At 41.5% G+C, this 19,358-nt stretch overlaps 1 protein-coding gene across 1 annotated transcript; it reads right to left on the reverse strand.

Annotated features, from left to right (window-relative positions):
• Positions 1-416: 416 nt before the first annotated feature.
• LOC139070529 (uncharacterized) lies at positions 417-12,284 on the reverse strand. The gene is made up of 10 exons (XM_070552871.1): positions 12,211-12,284; positions 11,608-11,780; positions 8,666-8,828; positions 8,386-8,578; positions 7,748-7,792; positions 7,001-7,045; positions 3,630-3,674; positions 2,885-2,929; positions 2,158-2,202; positions 417-736 (listed from the first exon to the last, which is right to left on the reverse strand). The coding sequence occupies exons 1-10, from the start codon at positions 12,282-12,284 to the stop codon at positions 635-637; spliced, it is 930 nt and encodes a 309-aa protein (XP_070408972.1). The 3' UTR covers positions 417-634.
• Positions 12,285-19,358: the final 7,074 nt, after the last annotated feature.

A 19,358-nucleotide genomic window follows, 5' to 3' on the forward strand; every position in this document is an offset into this window, starting at 1 on the left:
ACTCGGTCTGACTGAGCACCTCCAGGAGAGAGGCCCAAGCAAGAAGCGCCCCGAGGAGCGTCTTGCCACATGTCAACAATGGGTCTGACTGAGGGCCTCCAGGAGAGAAGCCCAAGCAAGACGCACCCCGAGGAGCGTCTTGCCACATGTCAACACTGGGTCTAATTGAGGACAGTGTAACACACACACTACAGTTGTTGGTCCAACCATATGAGGACGTATTCTGAAACACACATCTCCTTCACAGCTTGAAACAATATGAGGACATGACGACTGAACACATGTAGAGTTCATGTTCCTGACTTCTAGCTTCTCCTGTTGTTGTCAATAAAAGCTCTAAACCCAACATTGATGTAAAGCCATCTATTTCCCCAGAAATCCAATCATATTAACTGATCAGCTTCAGGTTAAATGGACAAAAACATGTGTAAAAGGACAAAAATATTAAACTTAGTCTGAACAAATATCAAGCAAATGCTTAAAGGGAAAGTTTGGACTAACAAATGGTATAGACAATTTCTTTCTCCTAATGCTAATGTTGATTTGGGGAAACTTTCACTGAAACTGATTGTTTTAAAACAATCAAAGTGCATTTCATTTATGCACTAGGCCCAACTGACTCATATACTTGATTTCAAATACAAAAAATAATGTGTGACCTGTTGGAAGAATGGAGTGAATTTTCACTCACTTCTTGGTCTGTAGGAGGTTGGGACATGGTCTCAACACTTGGTGTCTGAAACAAAAGACAACAATGTAAATCCTGACTAGTTCACTAACTACAGATCATACTTGTTTCAGTGAATATAATTCAAAGAAGAATCTGAGTTCCTTATATCAGACTGTATAGAAACTATTAACACTGTACAGTTCTTCTACCCAACAATATGAGGACAGTGTAACACACACACTACAGTTGTTGGTCCAACCATATGAGGACATATTCTGAAACACACATCTCCTTCACAGCTTGAAACAATATGAGGACATGACGACTGAACACATGTAGAGTTCATGTTCCTGACTTCTAGCTTCTGCTGTTGTCAATAAAAGCTCTAAACCCAACACTGATGTAAAGCCATCTATTTCCCCAGAAATCCAATCATATTAACTGATCAGCTTCAGGTTAAATGGACAAAAACATGTGTAAAAAGACAAAAATATTAAATTTAGTCAGAATAAAGATCAAGCAAATGCTTAAAGGGAAAGTTTGGACTAACAAATTGTATAGATAATTTCTTTCTCCTAATGCAAATATTGATTTGGGGAAACTTTCAATCAAACTGATTGTTTTAATACAATCAAAGTGCATTTCATTCATGCACTAGGCCCAACTGACTCATATACTTGATTCCAAACACAAAAATTAATGTGTGACCTGTTGGGAGAATGAAGTGGATTTTTCACTCACTTCTTGGTCTGTAGGAGTTTGGGACATGGTCTCAACACTTGGTGTCTGAAACAAAAGACAACAATATAATGTCAGAAACATTGTGTACTATGAATCCTGACTAGTTCATTAACTACAGATCATACTTGTTTCAGTGAATATTATTCACAGAAGAATCTGAGTTCCTTATATCAGACTGTATAGAAACTATTAACACTGTACAGTTCTGCTACCTAACAATATGAGGACAGTGTAACACACACACTACAGTTGTTGGTCCAACCATATGAGGACGTATTCTGAAACACACATCTCCTTCACAGCTTGAAACCATATGAGGACATGACGACTGAACACATGTAGAGTTCATGTTCCTGACTTCTAGCTTCTCCTGTTGTTGTCAATAAAAGCTCTAAACCCAACACTGATGTAAAGCCATCTATTTCCCCAGCAATCCAATCATATTAACTGATCAGCTTCAGGTTAAATGGACAAAAACATGTGTAAAAGGACAAAAATATTAAACTTAGTCAGAACAAATATCAAGCAAATGCTTAAAGGGAAAGTTTGGACTAACAAATGGTATAGACAATTTCTTTCTCCTAATGCTAATGTTGATTTGGGGAAACTTTCACTCAAACTGATTGTTTTAAAACAATCAAAGTGCATTTCATTTATGCACTAGGCCCAACTGACTCATATACCTGATTTCAAATACAAAAAATAATGTGTGACCTGTTGGAAGAATGAAGTGAATTTTCACTCACTTCTTGGTCTGTAGGAGGTTGGGACGTGGTCTCAACACTTGGTGTCTGAAACAAAAGACAACAATGTAAATCCTGACTAGTTCATTAGCTACAGATCATACTTGTTTCAGTGAACATTATTCACAGAAGAATCTGAGTTCCTCATATCAGACTGTATAGAAACTAATAACACTGTACAGTTCTGCTACCCAACAATATGAGGACAGTGTAACACACACACACTACAGTTGTTGGTCCAACCATATGAGGATGTTTTCTGAAACACACACATCTCCTTTACAGCTTGAATCAATATGAGGACATGACGACTGAACACATGTAGAGTTCATGTTCCTGACTTCTAGCTTCTCCTGCTGTTGTCAATAAAAGCTCTAAACCCACCACTGATGTAAAGCCATCTATTTCCCCAGAAATCCAATCATATTAACTGATCAGCTTCAGGTTAAATGGACTAAAACATGTGTAAAAGGACAAAAATATTAAATTTAGTCAGAATAAAGATCAAGCAAATGCTTACAGGGAAAGCTTGGACTAACAAATGGTATAGACAATTTCTTTCTCCTAATGCTAGTGTTGATTTGGGGAAACTTTCACTCAAACAGATTGTTTTAAAACAATCAAAGTGCATTTCATTTATGCACTAGGCCCAACTGACTCATATACTTGATTTCAAATACAAAAAATAATGTGTGACCTGTTGGAAGAATGAAATGAATTTTTCACTCACTTCTTGGTCTGTAGGAGGTTGGGACATGGTCTCAACACTTGGCGTCTGAAACAAAAGACAACAATATAATGTCAAACATTCTGTACTATAAATCCTGACTAGTTCATTAACTACAGATCATACTTGTTTCAGTGAATATTATTCACAGAAGAATCTGAGTTCCTTATATCAGACTGTATAGAAACTATTAACACTGTACAGTTCTGCTACCCAACAATATGAGGACAGTGTAACACACACACTACAGTTGTTGGTCCAACCATATGAGGACCTATTCTGAAACACACATCTCCTTCACAGCTTGAAACAATATGAGGACATGACGACTGAACACATGTAGAGTTCATGTTCCTGACTTCTAGCTTCTCCTGCTGTTGTCAATAAAAGCTCTAAACCCAACACTGACGTAAAGCTATCTATTTCCCCAGAAATCCAATCATATTAACTGATCAGCTTCAGGTTAAATGGAGAAAAACATGTGTAAAAGGACAAAAATATTAAATTTAGTTAGAATAAAGATCAAGCAAATGCTTAAAGGGAAAGTTTGGACTAACAAATGGTATAGACAATTTCTTTCTCCTAATGCTAATGTTGATTTGGGGAAACTTTCACTCAAACTGATTGTTTTAACACAATCAAAGTGCATTTCATTTATGCACTAGGCCCAACTGACTCATATACTTGATTCCAAACACAAAAATTAATGTGTGACCTGTTGGAAGAATGAAGTGGATTTTTCACTCACTTCTTGGTCTGTAGGAGTTTGGGACATGGTCTCAACACTTGGTGTCTGAAACAAAAGACAACAATGTAAATCCTGACTAGTTCATTAGCTACAGATCATTCTTATTTCAGTGAATATAATTCACAGAAGAATCTGAGTTCCTTATATCAGACTGTATAGAAACTATTAACACTGTACAGTTCTGCTACCCAAAAATATGAGGACAGTGTAACACACACACTACAGTTGTTGGTCCAACCATATGAGGACGTATTCTGAAACACACACATCTCCTTCACAGCTTGAAACAATACGAGGACATGACGACTGAACACATGTAAAGTTCATGTTCCTGACTTCTAACATCTGCTGTTGTCAATAAAAGCTCTAAACCCAACACTGATGTAAAGCCATCTATTTCCCCAGAAATCCAATCATGTAAACTGATCAGCTTCAGGTTAAATGGACAAAAACATGTGTAAAAGGGCAAAAATATTAAATTTAGACAGAATAAAGATCAAGCAAATGCTTAAAGGGGAAGTTTGGACTAACAAATGGTATAGACAATTTCTTTCTCTTAATGCGTTTGTTGATTTGGGGAAACTTTCACTCAAACTGATTGTTTTAATACAATCAACGTGCATTTCATTCATGCACTAGGCCCAACTGACTCATATACTTGATTCCAAATACAAAAAATAATGTGTGACCTGTTGGAAGAATGAAGATCTATTGAGTTGTAAGTGATCTGAACGTTTCATGATGATAGCCCCAAGCACAATTTCACATTATTCTGGGTCCAGTTCACTGAAAAAATCTTCAATCAGGCTGAAAAATCACAGGAAAGTAGAATCTATTGAGTTATAAGTGATTCCAACGTTTCATGATGATAGCTCAGTCCTAATGGGGTCAAATGATGTCACAAAGGTCACCGGATCACTTATGCCTTAAAGGCCTGCTTACAAAAACAGCTTTGGGGGCTTATAACTTGGCTTCTGAATGTCCTAGAGAGATCAGCTTGGTTTTAAATTACTCCAATTAACAGCCCCTATTAGCTCTTATGGTTTTAAAATGGGACACAGAATTATGTTGCACCAAGCACAATTTCACATATTTCTGGTTGCATATCTGTGATACAAGCTCCAATCTGTCTGAAATTAACATATGTTGGACATGTGAGGTCAAGGAGCATATCAGTTGCAAGTCTGTAGGTTGAAGAGAACCCTGTTTTTCAGCTGAAATCCATCATTTTTTCTGACCTCTGACCCAGAACAGCACCAGAACAATGAGCTACGGCTACCAAACTGCCTGGGCTAGCTCGGGGTGACGGCGGCGTGCCAAATCGACGTTTGTTTGGTGAAAATCGGTTGAGAAATGCCACTTTGCCGAGCACGGCAAAAAAGGCGAGAAAAGTGCCATCCGGCCCCAAACGGACACTTAACACGATGCGACCGACACAAATTTGAAATCTATGGTTCGGACCAGCACTGGGGTAAAACAAAAAAATGTTCGTGAGCCTCGGATCAACGATGGCCGAACGGCAGCCAAAAAGGGGCTCAAATCTTGGCCAGGCTTCATTTGGGGCCTAGGGTTTTGTCCGTTGCTTTTAATTAATTAAAAATAGTTAAATTCTACGTAGGGACATGAAATTCACATATGTTGTAAATAAGCACATGCCGAATCATAATTTCTAAGATGCGTCACGCTACGTCGCTCACTGACCGAGTTCGGCCACTAGGGGGCGCAGTCAAAAAAAATTCACTCTCTGGTTCGGAAGTCCGGTACGAGAGCAAAAATCTACTCGCCTTTTTGATAGCCCTCACGGCGCTAGAATTGCGCCATTGCAAACTTGCAAAAATCGCGCGCTTTGGGGGGGCTATATCTCCGGAACCACAAAATATTTTGCCACCAAACCACCTCGGGTGGACTAGTGCTTGGCCCCCGAACCACATATCCGAAGATGGCGCCGCTGGCACCAGCAGAACTTTTTTTTTCCACTTTGTAACAGCAAAACACAAGTCCTCTTTGAGGCATTACGTCTCAGAGGACATTTTTTGGCCTAACTCGGAAGCGACTTTTTTTTTCTTTTCAATTTTGACAGCGGATTATGATTGCTTGGCACCACGGGGACCACCTCTCCAAAAACGGGACGGATCGGGCGTTTGCTTGAGGAGCTGTGGCCAAAAAAGAGCGTGACCTCTGGCGACCTAGGGTTCAGAAAAGCACCGGAACAACGAGCTACGGCTACCAAACTGCCTGGGCTAGTTCGGGGTGACGGCGGCATGCCAAATCAATGTTTGTTTTGTTAAAATCGGTTGAGAAATGCCACTTTGCCGAGCACATGGCAAAAAAGGAGGGAACACTGCCGTCCGGCCCCAAACGGACGCTTTACACGATGCGACCGGCACAAATTCAAATTCTGTGGTTCGGGCCAGTGGTGGGATGCACCAGAAGAATTTTCGGGCGCCTCGGACCAACGTGGGCTGAACGGCAGACGAAAAGGGTCTCAAGTGACAGAAGGCCGCAAACAAAGCCTGAGCTAAATTTTCACACTTTCGGGCCGCCGTTTGAATTCAGTCAGGCGTAGCCGCACGAAATTGTTTGTGGTGCATCCCGGCTACCATCTCATCGAAGCACGTCGAAATTGCGGCCGTCGGACCTTTTCGAGGGCCCTTTCGGGACGCGTGTCCAATTGGATATAGTCAGGTAGTGTCCGGTTACACCTTTGTGGGCTTATAACTTGGCTTCAGAATATCCTAGAGAGGTCAGGTTGATTTTAAAATACTCCAAGTAATGGTCTATATCTGGAACAGAAGGAATGGAGTCATTACCACTTATGGGTTTTAAATGGCACCCAGAATTATGTCGCACAAAGCACAAATTCACATATTTCAGGGTTCAGTTCTCTGACAAAGCTTCAATCAGGCTGAAACATCACAGGAAGGTAGAATCTATTGAGTTATAAGTGATTCCAACGGTTCATGATGATAGCTCATTCCTAATGTGGTCAAATGATGTCACAAAGGTCATCGGATCACTTGTTCTTTAAAGGCGTGGTTCCTAACACACATTTGCGGGCTTATAACTTTTCTTCTGAATGTCCTAGAGAGCTCAGATCTGGTTTTTAAATGGCACCCAGAATTATGTCGCACAAAGCCCAATTTCACATACTTCTGGGTCCATTTGTGTGAAAACAAGGTCCAATCAGGCTGAAACATCACGTGAAAGTATAATCTATGGAGTTGTAAGTGATCTGAACGTTTCATGATGATAGCACATTCCTAAGGGGGTCAAACCATGTCCCAAAGGTCACCGGGCGTGGTTTCACTTGAAGGCCGGTTTCCAAAAACAGCTTTGGTGGCTCATAACTTTTCTTCCAATTTTTCACTCACTTCTTGGTCTGTAGGAGTTTGGGACAATGTCTCAACACTTGGTGTCTGCAACAAAAGACAACAATATAATGTCAGAAACATTCTGTACTATGAATCCTGTCTAGTTCATTAACTACAGATCATACTTGTTTCAGTGAATATTATTCACAGAAGAATCTGAGTTCCTTATATCAGACTGTATAGAAACTATTAACACTGTACAGTTCTGCTACCCAACACTATGAGGACAGTGTAACACACACACTACAGTTGTTGGTCCAACCATATGAGGACGTATTCTGAAACACACACATCTCCTTCACAGCTTGAAACAATATGAGGACATGACGACTGAACACATGTAGAGTTCATGTTCCTGACTTCTAGCTTCTCCTGCTGTTGTCAATAAAAGCTCTAAACCCAACACTGATGTAAAGCCATCTAATTCCCCAGAAATCCAATCATATTAACTGATCAGCTTCAGGTTAAATGGACAAAAATGTGTAAAAGGACAAAAATATTAAATTTAGTCAGAATAAAGATCAAGCAAATGCTTAAAGGGAAAGCTTGGACTAACAAATGGTATAGACAATTTCTTTCTCCTAATGCAAATGTTGATTTGGGGAAACTTTCACTCATACTGATTGTTTTAAAACAATCAAAGTGCATTTCATTTATGCACTAGGCCCAACTGACTCATATACTTGATTTCAAATACAAAAAATAATGTGTGACCTGTTGGAAGAATGAAATGAATTTTTCACTCACTTCTTGGTCTGTAGGAGGTTGGGACATGGTCTCAACACTTGGCGTCTGAAACAAAAGACAACAATATAATGTCAAACATTCTGTACTATGAATCCTGACTAGTTAATTAACTACAGATCATACTTGTTTCAGTGAATATTATTCACAGAAGAATCTGAGTTCCTTATATCAGACTGTATAGAAACTATTAACACTGTACAGTTCTGCTACCCAACAATATGAGGACAGTGTAACACACACACACTACAGTTGTTGGTCCAACCATATGAGAACGTATTCTGAAACACACACATCTCCTTCACAGCTTGAAACAATATGAGGACATGATGACTGAACACATGTAGAGTTCATGTTCCTGACTTCTAGCTTCTCCTGCTGTTGTCAATAAAAGTTCTAAACCCAACACTGATGTAAAGCCATCTATTTCCCCAGAAATCCAATCATGTAAACTGATCAGCTTCAGGTTAAATGGACAAAAACATGTGTAAAGGGACAAAAATGTCAAATTTTGTTAATAAAAGCTCTAAACCCAGCACTGATCTACTCTGGTCTTCATAACTAGAATAACCATCTATGTTTTCATCTACTAATATTTAACATTTCTTGTACTGCACAATCTGTAAAGAGGATTTGCTTACCAGAGCTCGCCATGGCCACATAGATTCTCCATAGTCATGGGTGATTTCACTCTCTGCTTGGATATTGTCAATAGCAAACAAGCAGAGATGAGGTTTATCCTGGACTGCCAGCTCTTTCATCTTGCAGTTTGGGTACTTGTGGTCATCAGTAACCAGCCGGCCAAGTGAGTCGTCTTCACGGGAGGCATCAATGCTAAAAGTGAAGAAAAGAACATATGATTTCTTCACTAAAAACATAATGTTGTGAAGAACAACTGATATTGTATATGCCTTTACTTACCACCATGTGTTATTTTTCCATTTAAAATCAAATAGGAAAGCAGTTTGCTTTTCTGTGTACTTTTTCTGCCGCTTGTCCCGTTCATGTTCTGAGATAAGCTCCCCACTGTACTCGACCACAAAGGATCCCTTTTCAATTGGTTCAGAGGCAAATACACCATGTCCTAATACAAGATGTTCAATAAGTAGTGTTAAGTAATACAATCCAAATCAGGTTTACTGCAGCTGATCAGCCACTGACAAAACATGCAGAACAAACAATCATAAAATGTTTTAATTGTGAGGGGATTATCTAGATGCTTACGTTCATGGATTCAACAAATGAGTTGAAACAATAAATAAATACCAATAATAAAAAAAAATTTAAAATATTTTGCAATAAATTTCAAATACATGGAAATGTAAAACAGTTTTAATCTAGATAGATAACTTTATTGATCAATTTGGGAGGTTCCCTCAGGGAAACTGAAACAATTGTTATATATTACTAAATATTATAATAAACATTAGTTGCAGCTCCGGTAATATTCATGCAGCAGCCATAAGGAACAACATATAACATACCTTTATAGTCATTGATCCATTGGGCCTTTAAACAAGGCTTGTCACTTCCAGATAAAATAAAGTGAGCAGCCTCTGCTTCAGAAAGGTGTCAATGGGAAGAAGTCTTTCAACCAGATGTCATCAAAAACACTGCTCCTGCGTAAGTACCCATTTTAAAATGTTCACACATTTTTCTGGGTCAACAATATGTGCTCCACTACGACAGCTCTTGCCACCAGCCAGTTCATACCTTTGCTATTCACACACTGAGGTATTGTTTCCAGCGTTTCACTTTTTATAAACGCTACACAGCGTCAATATAAACTTGTAGAGCTACTTCTTAAGCTGGTCTAATAAAAGAAGAAATATTATTCAGAGCTTTAGTTGACAAATTATTTTCTGCTTACAGAAAGATATTAGTGGAGATTGTGGCCTGTTACAATAGTAAATTGTGGTGATGGATGATGATTAAAATGTAAATCTGCTTTTGTGATTGCAGATTCTATGAGAAAAAAAATCCCATCTCCCGCAGTTCCACTGACCACGACATATGTAAACATGCTATCCGCTGGTTTAACTTGGCAACAGATCGAGACTGCTCAAGGCGACGTAGTTGTATACAAGAAATTCAACCCGCTGACCAGCATTCATCTTTATAACATAAATTACAGTCTGGTAACAGTTTTTTAATACTGTTTGCATTACTATTATTGTACTTTATACTTTGCTTGCACATGCAACAAACCATTTTTTTATACAGTTTGTATTACTATTATACTTTATACTTGCACATGTAACACAGTTTTTATACAGTTTGTATTACTATTATACTTTATGTATTACTATTATACTTTATACTTGCACATGTAACACAGTTTTTATACAGTTTGTATTACTATTATACTTTATGTATTACTATTATACTTTATACTTGCACATGTAACAGTTTTTTATACAGTTTGTATTACTATTATACTTTGCTTGCACATGTAACACAGTTTTTAATACAGTTTGTATTACTATTATACTTTATACTTCCACATGTAACACAGTTTTTTAATACAGTTTGTATTACTATTATATATATATATATATATATATATATAGTTTACAATTTGTAATAGGTAAAACAGCTCCTGTATATATATACTTCCTGTTAAAAGGGAGTTTTTCCTTCCCACTGTCGCCAAAGTGCTTGCTCATAGGTGGTCACATGATTGGGTTTTTCTCGGTACCTATTAAGCGCCTTGAGGTGACTTTGTTTGTTATTTGGCGCTATATAAATAAAATTGAATTGAAATTGAATTGTACTGCTGCATACTGTGATATTTACAGTTGCTTAGTTAATTAAATGACTTAATTACTCACTTTTATCTACTAATTGAATTACTAAATGAAGCTGGAATTGTGCATTCTGCAGTTTTAATAGTGTATTAGTGTTTAAAGAAACAATATGCATTTTATACTATATTGTAAAAAGTATAAGGTAAGTTGAATTTAAAATATAATTAATGAAGAGTTGACTTTTTTCATCAATTTATTTATTAACCTTTATTTAACCAGGAAGATCCCATTGAGGTTAAAAACCTCTTTTTCAAGGGAGACCTGGCCAAGATAGGCAGCAGCAGGTGTCTCACATTTACAGAGGTTACTCAAACACATGCAACAATAAGTGAAAGACTACAAATAAAATAAAATTCAATTAAAAAAATAAAAAGTCAGTTAAAATGACAGTCAATCTAATTGAAACAGTTTCATGTTATGGACTTGGGCTCAATGATTCGTAGTTTAGATTTAAAAGCAATAAATGCAATGAATTCAGTCATCTTCCAGTCCTTCTGCAGTTTGTTCCAAGCCAAGGGTGCTAAATGGACAAAAGCTTTTTTACCAAGTTCAGTTCGGGCAAATAGAGCAGAAAGCAACAAGTAACCATGCGCACAAAGAGAATACCGACCAGCATGTTTCATTGCAAGCAGGGAACATATATAAGAAGGCAGCAACCCAAGTATTGCCTTATATATAAAACTGTATAAATGAGAGTTCCTCCGACTTAACAAAGCAGGTCATCCTACCTGAGAGTATAACTCACAATGGTGAGTCTGAAATTTATGGTTAGTGATGAACCTCAGAGAAGCATGATACACAGAATCAACCATTCAAAGACATTGAGCAGAAGCATTCATATATAGAATATCACCATAATCCAGCACAGGCAAGAATGTTGCAGCAACAAGCAGCTTCTTTGTATTAAAAGAGAAACACAACTTATTTTGAAAGTAAAATCTCAGTTTTAACTTCAGGTTTTTCCACAAGATTCTCTACATGTGGTTTGAAGGTGAGCAAGTCATCAATTAAAATCCCCAGATATTTATATATGTGAACCATCTCTTGTTTTATTACCTTCAAGAGTGGTTACTGATGGGATTATTTGGGCCAAATTCCTTGATTTAGAAAACAGCATGAGCTTTGTTTTGTCTGCGTTGAGAACAAGTTTAAGCAGAAGTAATGAGTGCTGGACAGCAAAAAAGGCTTTCTGCAAGGAGTCAATGGCTTGGACAAGAGTTGAACCACAGCTGTAAATAACAGTATCATCAGCATAGAAGTGCAAGTTTGCATCTGGCACATTTAGACTAAGATTGTTTACGTAAATGATAAATAGAAGTGGTTGATAATATCCACCTTGGATAACAAGCTGCGCACATTAAGATGAACTATCTTCAGCTCAATTTAGGATTTAAATTCAGATGGTGTCTGACTACATTGCAGCTCAGGGCCTGGGTTAGGTTGTACATTACCAGATTAGAGCAGTAGTAAGACGATCAGAAGTCTATGATTTGTAACATTACTTATTGATTTTGACTTGTGAAATGTTGAAACAAAGCAGGATTTTTCATAATTAATTTTGTAATTTTACAAAGCAAGAAGGTTTTGAAGATGAGGTAAATCTTTCTGTAGTTCAAATGATAAATTAATGTCCTGTTTCAAATACATTGGAAATTGTACAGGATGTATAGCAGCAGTGACGCATGTAGATCTGCCATGTCTCGCAGAGTGGGGACACTGTTTAATGTTCTCATCTTAGAGAATTTGAGTGTCCAAAGGCCCCCCACAGCCAATAAGCAAAGTAAAGTTATTTTAAAAAGCCATTATCCAAAACACACAATGATTGTTGATGCTGAATTAAATAGGCTGCACAAACCTAGGATGGCAAGTAAGGCTCCAGCCAGAAGTTCAGGTTCTGGTGGCTTGCTAGCAGTGGGCTTCTGCTAGCACATTTACCAATGTGGTGTAGACGGCTTCAATCAACAGCACAGTACCCGATGTATTGCAGATGAGCTTTTCTAGAAACACAGGCCTTGGTGTGGTGCTGATGTCTTCCACTAGCAACACAGATGCAGTTGGTTTAGCCGGCAGCAAAGGCCCTGGTGTGATGCAGACTGCCCCAGCCAGCAGTACAGGCCCTGATGTGATGCCTATGGGTCCAGCCAGCAGCACATGCCCTGGTGTGGTGCCTATGGGTCCAGCCGGCAGTACAGGCCCTTATGTGATGCCTATGGGTCCAGCCAGCAGTGCAGGCCCTGGTGAGGCTCAGTTGGTTTATGCTAGCAGCACAGGCCCTGGTCTGGTGCAGACAACTTCTGGTAGTAGCATAGGTCCCCAAAAAACCATTTCCCAATGAATTTACAGAATACTTTAGAATACTCTCTAGGAATTCACTGAGTCGAGACTGAGCTTGATGATCATACTGAATCACATGACAGCGGCAGGAATCTCTAAGTTCAACTGTAGATTGCAGATGCATTTATATTAATACAGATGAATATAAACTCTTCAAGGATCAAAATCTGCACACACATCATTCTGCATAGTGAAGATCAGACAATTTGTGCATTGATCTTGAGAAGTAAGACTCATTAAATAATAGTAATATAATTTGACAAATGTTGAAACTTTATATTTTGAGACATTTTGTCAACAACAACAAAAAAAAACCCAAGATGTGCAGGCACTGATAACTGAATCTAAAGTGAATCTAAACTGAATCTTCATTTTTGTCAAGATTTGCTTGATTTAATTGTTGTTACCCTTGCTTAAGCCCCAAGAAGGGTATAACCTGGGTCAAATGTGTTATTGTGTCTGACACACATACAAAATGAGGACTCGCAGAGTGACGTCACTGAAAGTGTGTTTAAAGTGTGTTTTGTTCCAAAACTGGCCAGTAGGCGGCGAAACTGAAAGTGAGCAAAAACGCTAAACACACTTAAACACACTTTTTCAAAAAATTGTGATATTTCAGGACATTCGAGATTTTTGGTTTGGGAGCATGTTGGGGGCCTCTAGAACACTTTAGAAGGCTCAGAAAAATGAGGACCTCAAAAATGTCCTCATTTTTCCGAGCGTCCTCATTTTGTGAGTGTGTTATCATAAAATTGTCCTCAGATGTCATGAAAACAAGTGCACGCACACACACACACACACACACACACACAGGCCCTTGCGTGCAAACCCCGGTCAGTTCTGCAGTGTACACATCAGAGACATGATGTTCTTTCACAGAACTGAGGTTGTTCATTACTAAATGACTTTTACAGGAATATTGTTATTATACTATTCAACAGGTTGATCATAATGATGTGTATTAAACCCACAACCTAGCACTGAGGACAGAGGGACTTTATTTAAATTAGTACTTAATGGAAATGATACATAATGATACATAAGAGCCATGCCATACATTCAGCCTAGGAATAGTAGCAATGTGCACTATTAAAAATATACACCACGCACACACACACACACACACACACACACACACACACACACACACACACACACACACACACACGCACACACACACACACACACACACAGGCCCTTGCGTGCAAACCCCGGTCAGTTCTGCAGTATACACATCAGAGACATGATGTTCTTTCACAGAACTGAGGTTGTTCATTACTAAATGACTTTTACAGGAGTATTGTTATTATACTATTCAACAGGTTGATCATAATGATGTGTATTAAACCCACAACCTAGCACTGAGGACAGAGGGACTTTATTTAAATTAGTACTTAATGGAAATGATACATAATGATACATAAGAGCCATGTCATACATTCAGCCAAGGAATAGTAGCAATGTGCACTATTAAAAATATACACCACACACACACACACACACACACACACACACACACACACACACACACACACACACACACACACACACACACAGGCCCTTGCGTGCAATCCCCGGTCAGGCCTGCAGTGTACACATCAGAGACATGATGTTCTTTCACAGAACTGAGGTTGTTCATTACTAAATGACTTTTACAGGAATATTGTTATTATACTATTCAACAGGTTGATCATAATAATGTGTATTAAACCCACAACCTAGCACTGAGGACAGAGGGACTTTATTTAAATTAGTACTTAATGGAAACGATACATAATGATACATAAGAGCCATGTCATACATTCAGCCTAGGAATAGTAGCATTGTGCAGTATTAAAAATATACACATCAATTGCTCGAATCCCATTGTTGCAAAGTAAAACTCTAATAAAACTCTAGTCTGACATCAACAGAGAAGACTAAGTGTATGTACTACAAATACAGCATTAGGATTTCGAGTGGACCATGCACCTTGTGAACCATCAGAGGCTTATGACGCAACATATCTTCCAGTTGCTATTAGACAAGTTATAATTCTCAACCATTTTTCGGAACTGGTTTCTTGGGTCCGTGAGTAAATGCCAAATGAGATGATAGTCCTTAAGTAAGTTCCTGGCGATCCCATGTCACGCTCTTGCCCATCAGCCGGTGAACGCTGAGACGGAACTCGATGAGAGCGATGTATTTTTAAGTGCTCCGAATGTACTTCTAACAAGCGTGCGATTCACTTCGTGAGTAAACCGCAGCTGCAGCTGATTCAAACAGTCGAGCCAACTTTCTACATCACAATATGCGTTTTGTAGTTAGTCGAGTTACCTTTTGTGTGGCACATGCACGGGTTGTTAGCGTCCAGCTCCCAGCTTAGAGAGTCCTGTATTGACACAGACGTCAATACATCTCGATGTCATGCAACACACAAAGTCTGTCGCATACAGGTGGGTTAACACATGTACGATACCTTTTGTGTGGCGCATGCATGGGTTGTTAGCGTCCAGCTCCCGGCTTATAGAGAGTCCTGTATTGACACAGACGTCAATACATCTCGATGTCATGCAACACTCAAAGTCTGTCGCATACAGGTGGGTTAACACACATGTACGATGTGTGCGATGGCGCGCCCATTTACAATGGAACACGACGATGATCATTGTTAACCAAACTCTAGTTTCTCACGACAGGTGGTAGCGTTGTCTCCTGCACCTGGTCTTCGTGCACAGAGGGTGTTGTAATGTGCTCGTCATAGTCGCGATCGTTGTCACTCGAATCCGTTGTTCTCACGACAGGTGGTAGCGTTGTCTCCTGCATGTTGTCTTTGCGTGCGGCAAGCGTTGTGCTGTGCTCGTTATAATGGTTGTCTTCGTACAAAGGGGGTGTTGAATACTCCTTCGCGAGTAGTCTAGGAGGTGGTGTGATGGGACGTATCTCAGAGGCGTTATGTGAGCGTATCACCATGGCCTGAGCAACTGCGACTACTGAGAGTACACCCAGTACAGACAGCGAGATCATTTTTTTTCTTGCGTGTTGTACGTGTGGGTACAGCCGCTTTAATGGCAGTGAGAGCAAGTGGGTATATGTATTTATAGGTCACTAGCAGAAACTAAGGCACGTGGTCATAGTGTAATCGTAACCACCTAAAGTAGCTCTTGTCATAATTTAATATACATAGAAATCAGAAACGGGCATGTCAGGATAGACATCACGAGTGATAATGCGGCCAGTATCTGTGTGCGCTTGAGAGCACCTTGTTGTTCTACTGTGGTATCCATGCCGCCGGGTCTGTAAATGTCATCAACCTTCTTTATATACGCATACGCTAAAGACTGTATATTCTCTATGGATTTGAACACGTCCTTTGTTTCGCATAACGCTTGAGCTGTCTCGAGCGTGATGTTGTGAGCGTACGCCAGAGTTTCGCGTGCACCGAGGTCCGAAAGGGCGTGCGCTACAACTATTAACCTTGGTTTGGGAGTGTGGCGAAACGCTCGCTCCGCTGTAATGGGCGGTTGCAATGTTATCACCTGGTACGTTTCGTTAGCTGGGTCGTAACACACCGGTCCGTGTCACGGACCGTCACATTGTATGGGGCAAAGTAAGGACAACACGCCGCCGAGCGTGACTTCGCAGTCAACCGCGGTGGTGTTGTCGATTTGCAAAGGATCACATACGCTTCTCCAGTCGCAATGAGGCACATTGTAGTCGACGCGATCGTCGGTCACCATAGCTTTCGTCAGCCAACACACTCAATTGCCCTTCGAAACATCGGCGATCAACGTGAGCGTAGAGGTCGCCGTCGCTTTACTGTACGCCAGGATATCCGTGTGTGAGTGCACGCTCGACGTCGATTGACAACCGGTCATGTCAGACCTGATCAGACCTTCCAAACACATGACCATTAGTTGTTGTGCGGCCGAGAGTATCGCGATCATTCTGTTGAGATGTGTAGAAAGCGCGTACACGCCAGCCTTCCACGTTTCCAAAGTTTCCAGCAGTCTAGAGGGACTTGTCTTAGCGCTACGGCTGTGCTGAATTTGCGTTGAGTAGACACAACGGCTTCGACCTCGCTTAGGATCTGTGGGCTCATGTACTCGTGGTAGGCCAAGACGTGTATAGTCGAGCGCGGTGACGCCCTGAACACTTGACCCGGTTTTTTTGTTGCGATATGCGTGTCCAGTAACGCGGCAAAGTCCGCGTGTCTAGCGTGTATTGAATTTACAGCTCGCTCATACCCCAATAGTACGTTCGGTAGAAGTTTGTTAACTTGTTTCCATGCGCTCGTGGTACACAGGACATCGCAACCTCTGTGATACTCAAGTAAAGCGTCACACACCAGCTGCTTGCACGTTGGAAATACAATCGGTAGTAACTTCTTACTCCACTCTATGTTGAACTCGTATAGTATGTATATGGGCGGTTGCGGCGGTTTGCGCATTTTCTATCTACCCTCCGCTAATATGACTCTGTGGTCTGTCTCCTGAGATGGTGCGGTTGGAACTTGCGAGAGTGCGCTATCGACGGTCGGCGTTTCCATTTCGTCAACTGTGCCATTTTCAGCCGCTGGCAAACGGCCGTCGACGGTCGATGCGAGACACCAACATAACGTTAGACCGCGACCCTCATGCCAGTCTTCTGTAGTACTGGTTGTAGTTTCTGGTGCACACTCGAAACACCATTACGATCACAATTACGTTGATTAATAAATCCAGTGTTGTAGCGACTGCAGCCAGCACCGTCGCGCAACTCGTGTCGGTGTTATCTCTCGATACTTTCATTCGTATCCGAGCGTATGCAGAATCTACGGATCTGGTGAAGTTGCTTGTCACTAGCTTGCGCACATTTGATATGGCACTTTGCGCGAGACTCACACAACCTGCAGTGGCGACCGTCGCGTCAGTGCAAAGTTTTTCCGATATATCGCTCGCAACATCGTTTGTCATTTGCTGTACACTGCGCACACTGGCCGCGAGGTCGCGGAGAGGGTCTTCGTTACGAGTTGTGTAATATCCGCTGACTTGCCAATTCAATTCTGGTGGCGCTGACCTAAACGAGAACGCTTTTAAGGCGCATGTCGTGGTAACTCTGGTAGCGCCGTGGTTGACGAAGACGATCATCTTTAGCAATAGTTCATCTCGAAGCGCAACGATGGTGAGGGCGACGGGTTGGCCGGTTCCGCCTTCAGGCCACTCGGTTGCCGCTAGATTGCCCAATGCCACACACGCAGACGAACCCTGTACACACTCAATGACCCGTGTGCGATCGTTGATTTCTGCTAGTACGTTTGCTAGTTCTACGTGCTTCCACGGATCGGGCGTGGGCACGCGCTTGTTTTAGAGGTGTTTGCGCGCAGCCTCTACCCTGCACGACCGCTCGTGGCCGCACTAGCTATTTTTATCTTTATTTGTTTCACACACACACACACACACACACACACACACACACACACACACACACACACACACACACACACACACACACACACAGGCCCTTGCGTGCAAACCCCGGTCAGGCCTGCAGTGTACACATCAGAGACATGATGTTCTTTCACAGAACTGAGGTTGTTCATTACTAAATGACTTTTACAGGAATATTGTTATTATACTCTCCTGGAGGCGCTCAGTCAGACCAAGTGGTGACATGTGGCAAGACGCTCCTCGGGGCGCGTCTTGCTTGGGCCTCTCTCCAGAAGGCCCTCAATCAGACCCAGTGTTGACACGTGGCAAGACGCTCCTCAGGGCGCGTCTTGCTTGGGCCTCTCTCCTGGAGGCGCTCAGACAGACCGAGTGCTGACATGTGGCAAGACGCTTCTCGGGCCGTGTGTTGCTTAGGCTTCTCTCCTGGAGGCCCTCAGTCAAAACCATTGTTGACATGTGGCAAGACGCTCCTCGGGGCGCGTCTCGCTTGGGCTTCTCTCCTGGAGGCGCTCAGAAAGACCCAGTGTTGACATCTGACAAGACGCTCCTCGGGGCGCGTCTTGCTTGGGCCTCTCTCCTGGAGAGGCTCAGTCAGACCCAGTGGTGACATGTGGCAAGACACTCCTCGGGGCGCGTCTTGCTTGGGCCTCTCTCCTGGAGGCCCTCTGTCAGACCGAGTGTTGACATGTGGCAAGACTCTCCTCGGGGCGTGTCTTGCTTGGGCTTCTCTCCTGGAGGCGCTCAGAAAGACCCAGTGTTGACATGTGACAAGACGCTCCTCGGGGCGAGTCTTTCTTGGGCCTCTCTCCTGGAGGCGCTCAGTCAGAACCAGAGGTGACATGTGGCAAGACGCTCCTCGGGGCGCGTCTTGCTTGGGCCTCTCTCCTGGAGGCGCTCAGTCAGACCCAGTGTTGACATGTGGCAAGACGCTCCTCGGGGCGCTTCTTGCTTGGGCTTCTCTCCTGGAGGCCCTCAGTCAGACCCATTGTTGACATGTGGCAAGACGCTCCTCGGGGCATGTCTTGCTTGGGCCTCTCTCCTGGAGGCGCTCAGTCAGACCGAGTA

Source organism: Nothobranchius furzeri, chromosome 7, assembly GCF_043380555.1.
Source record: "Nothobranchius furzeri strain GRZ-AD chromosome 7, NfurGRZ-RIMD1, whole genome shotgun sequence".
In the NCBI taxonomy this organism is placed as follows: domain Eukaryota; kingdom Metazoa; phylum Chordata; class Actinopteri; order Cyprinodontiformes; family Nothobranchiidae; genus Nothobranchius; species Nothobranchius furzeri.

Coding starts and splice junctions, on each gene's coding strand:
- LOC139070529 (XM_070552871.1), bottom strand. CDS start 12,284: ATGAGAACATTAAACAGTGTCCCCACTCTGCGAGACATGGCAGATCTA. Junction 8,579..8,665: donor TGGAAAAATAACACATGGTG/GTAAGTAAAGGC, acceptor CTTCACTTTTAG/CATTGATGCCTCCCGTGAAG. Junction 7,793..8,385: donor TGTGGCCATGGCGAGCTCTG/GTAAGCAAATCC, acceptor CTTTTGTTTCAG/ACGCCAAGTGTTGAGACCAT.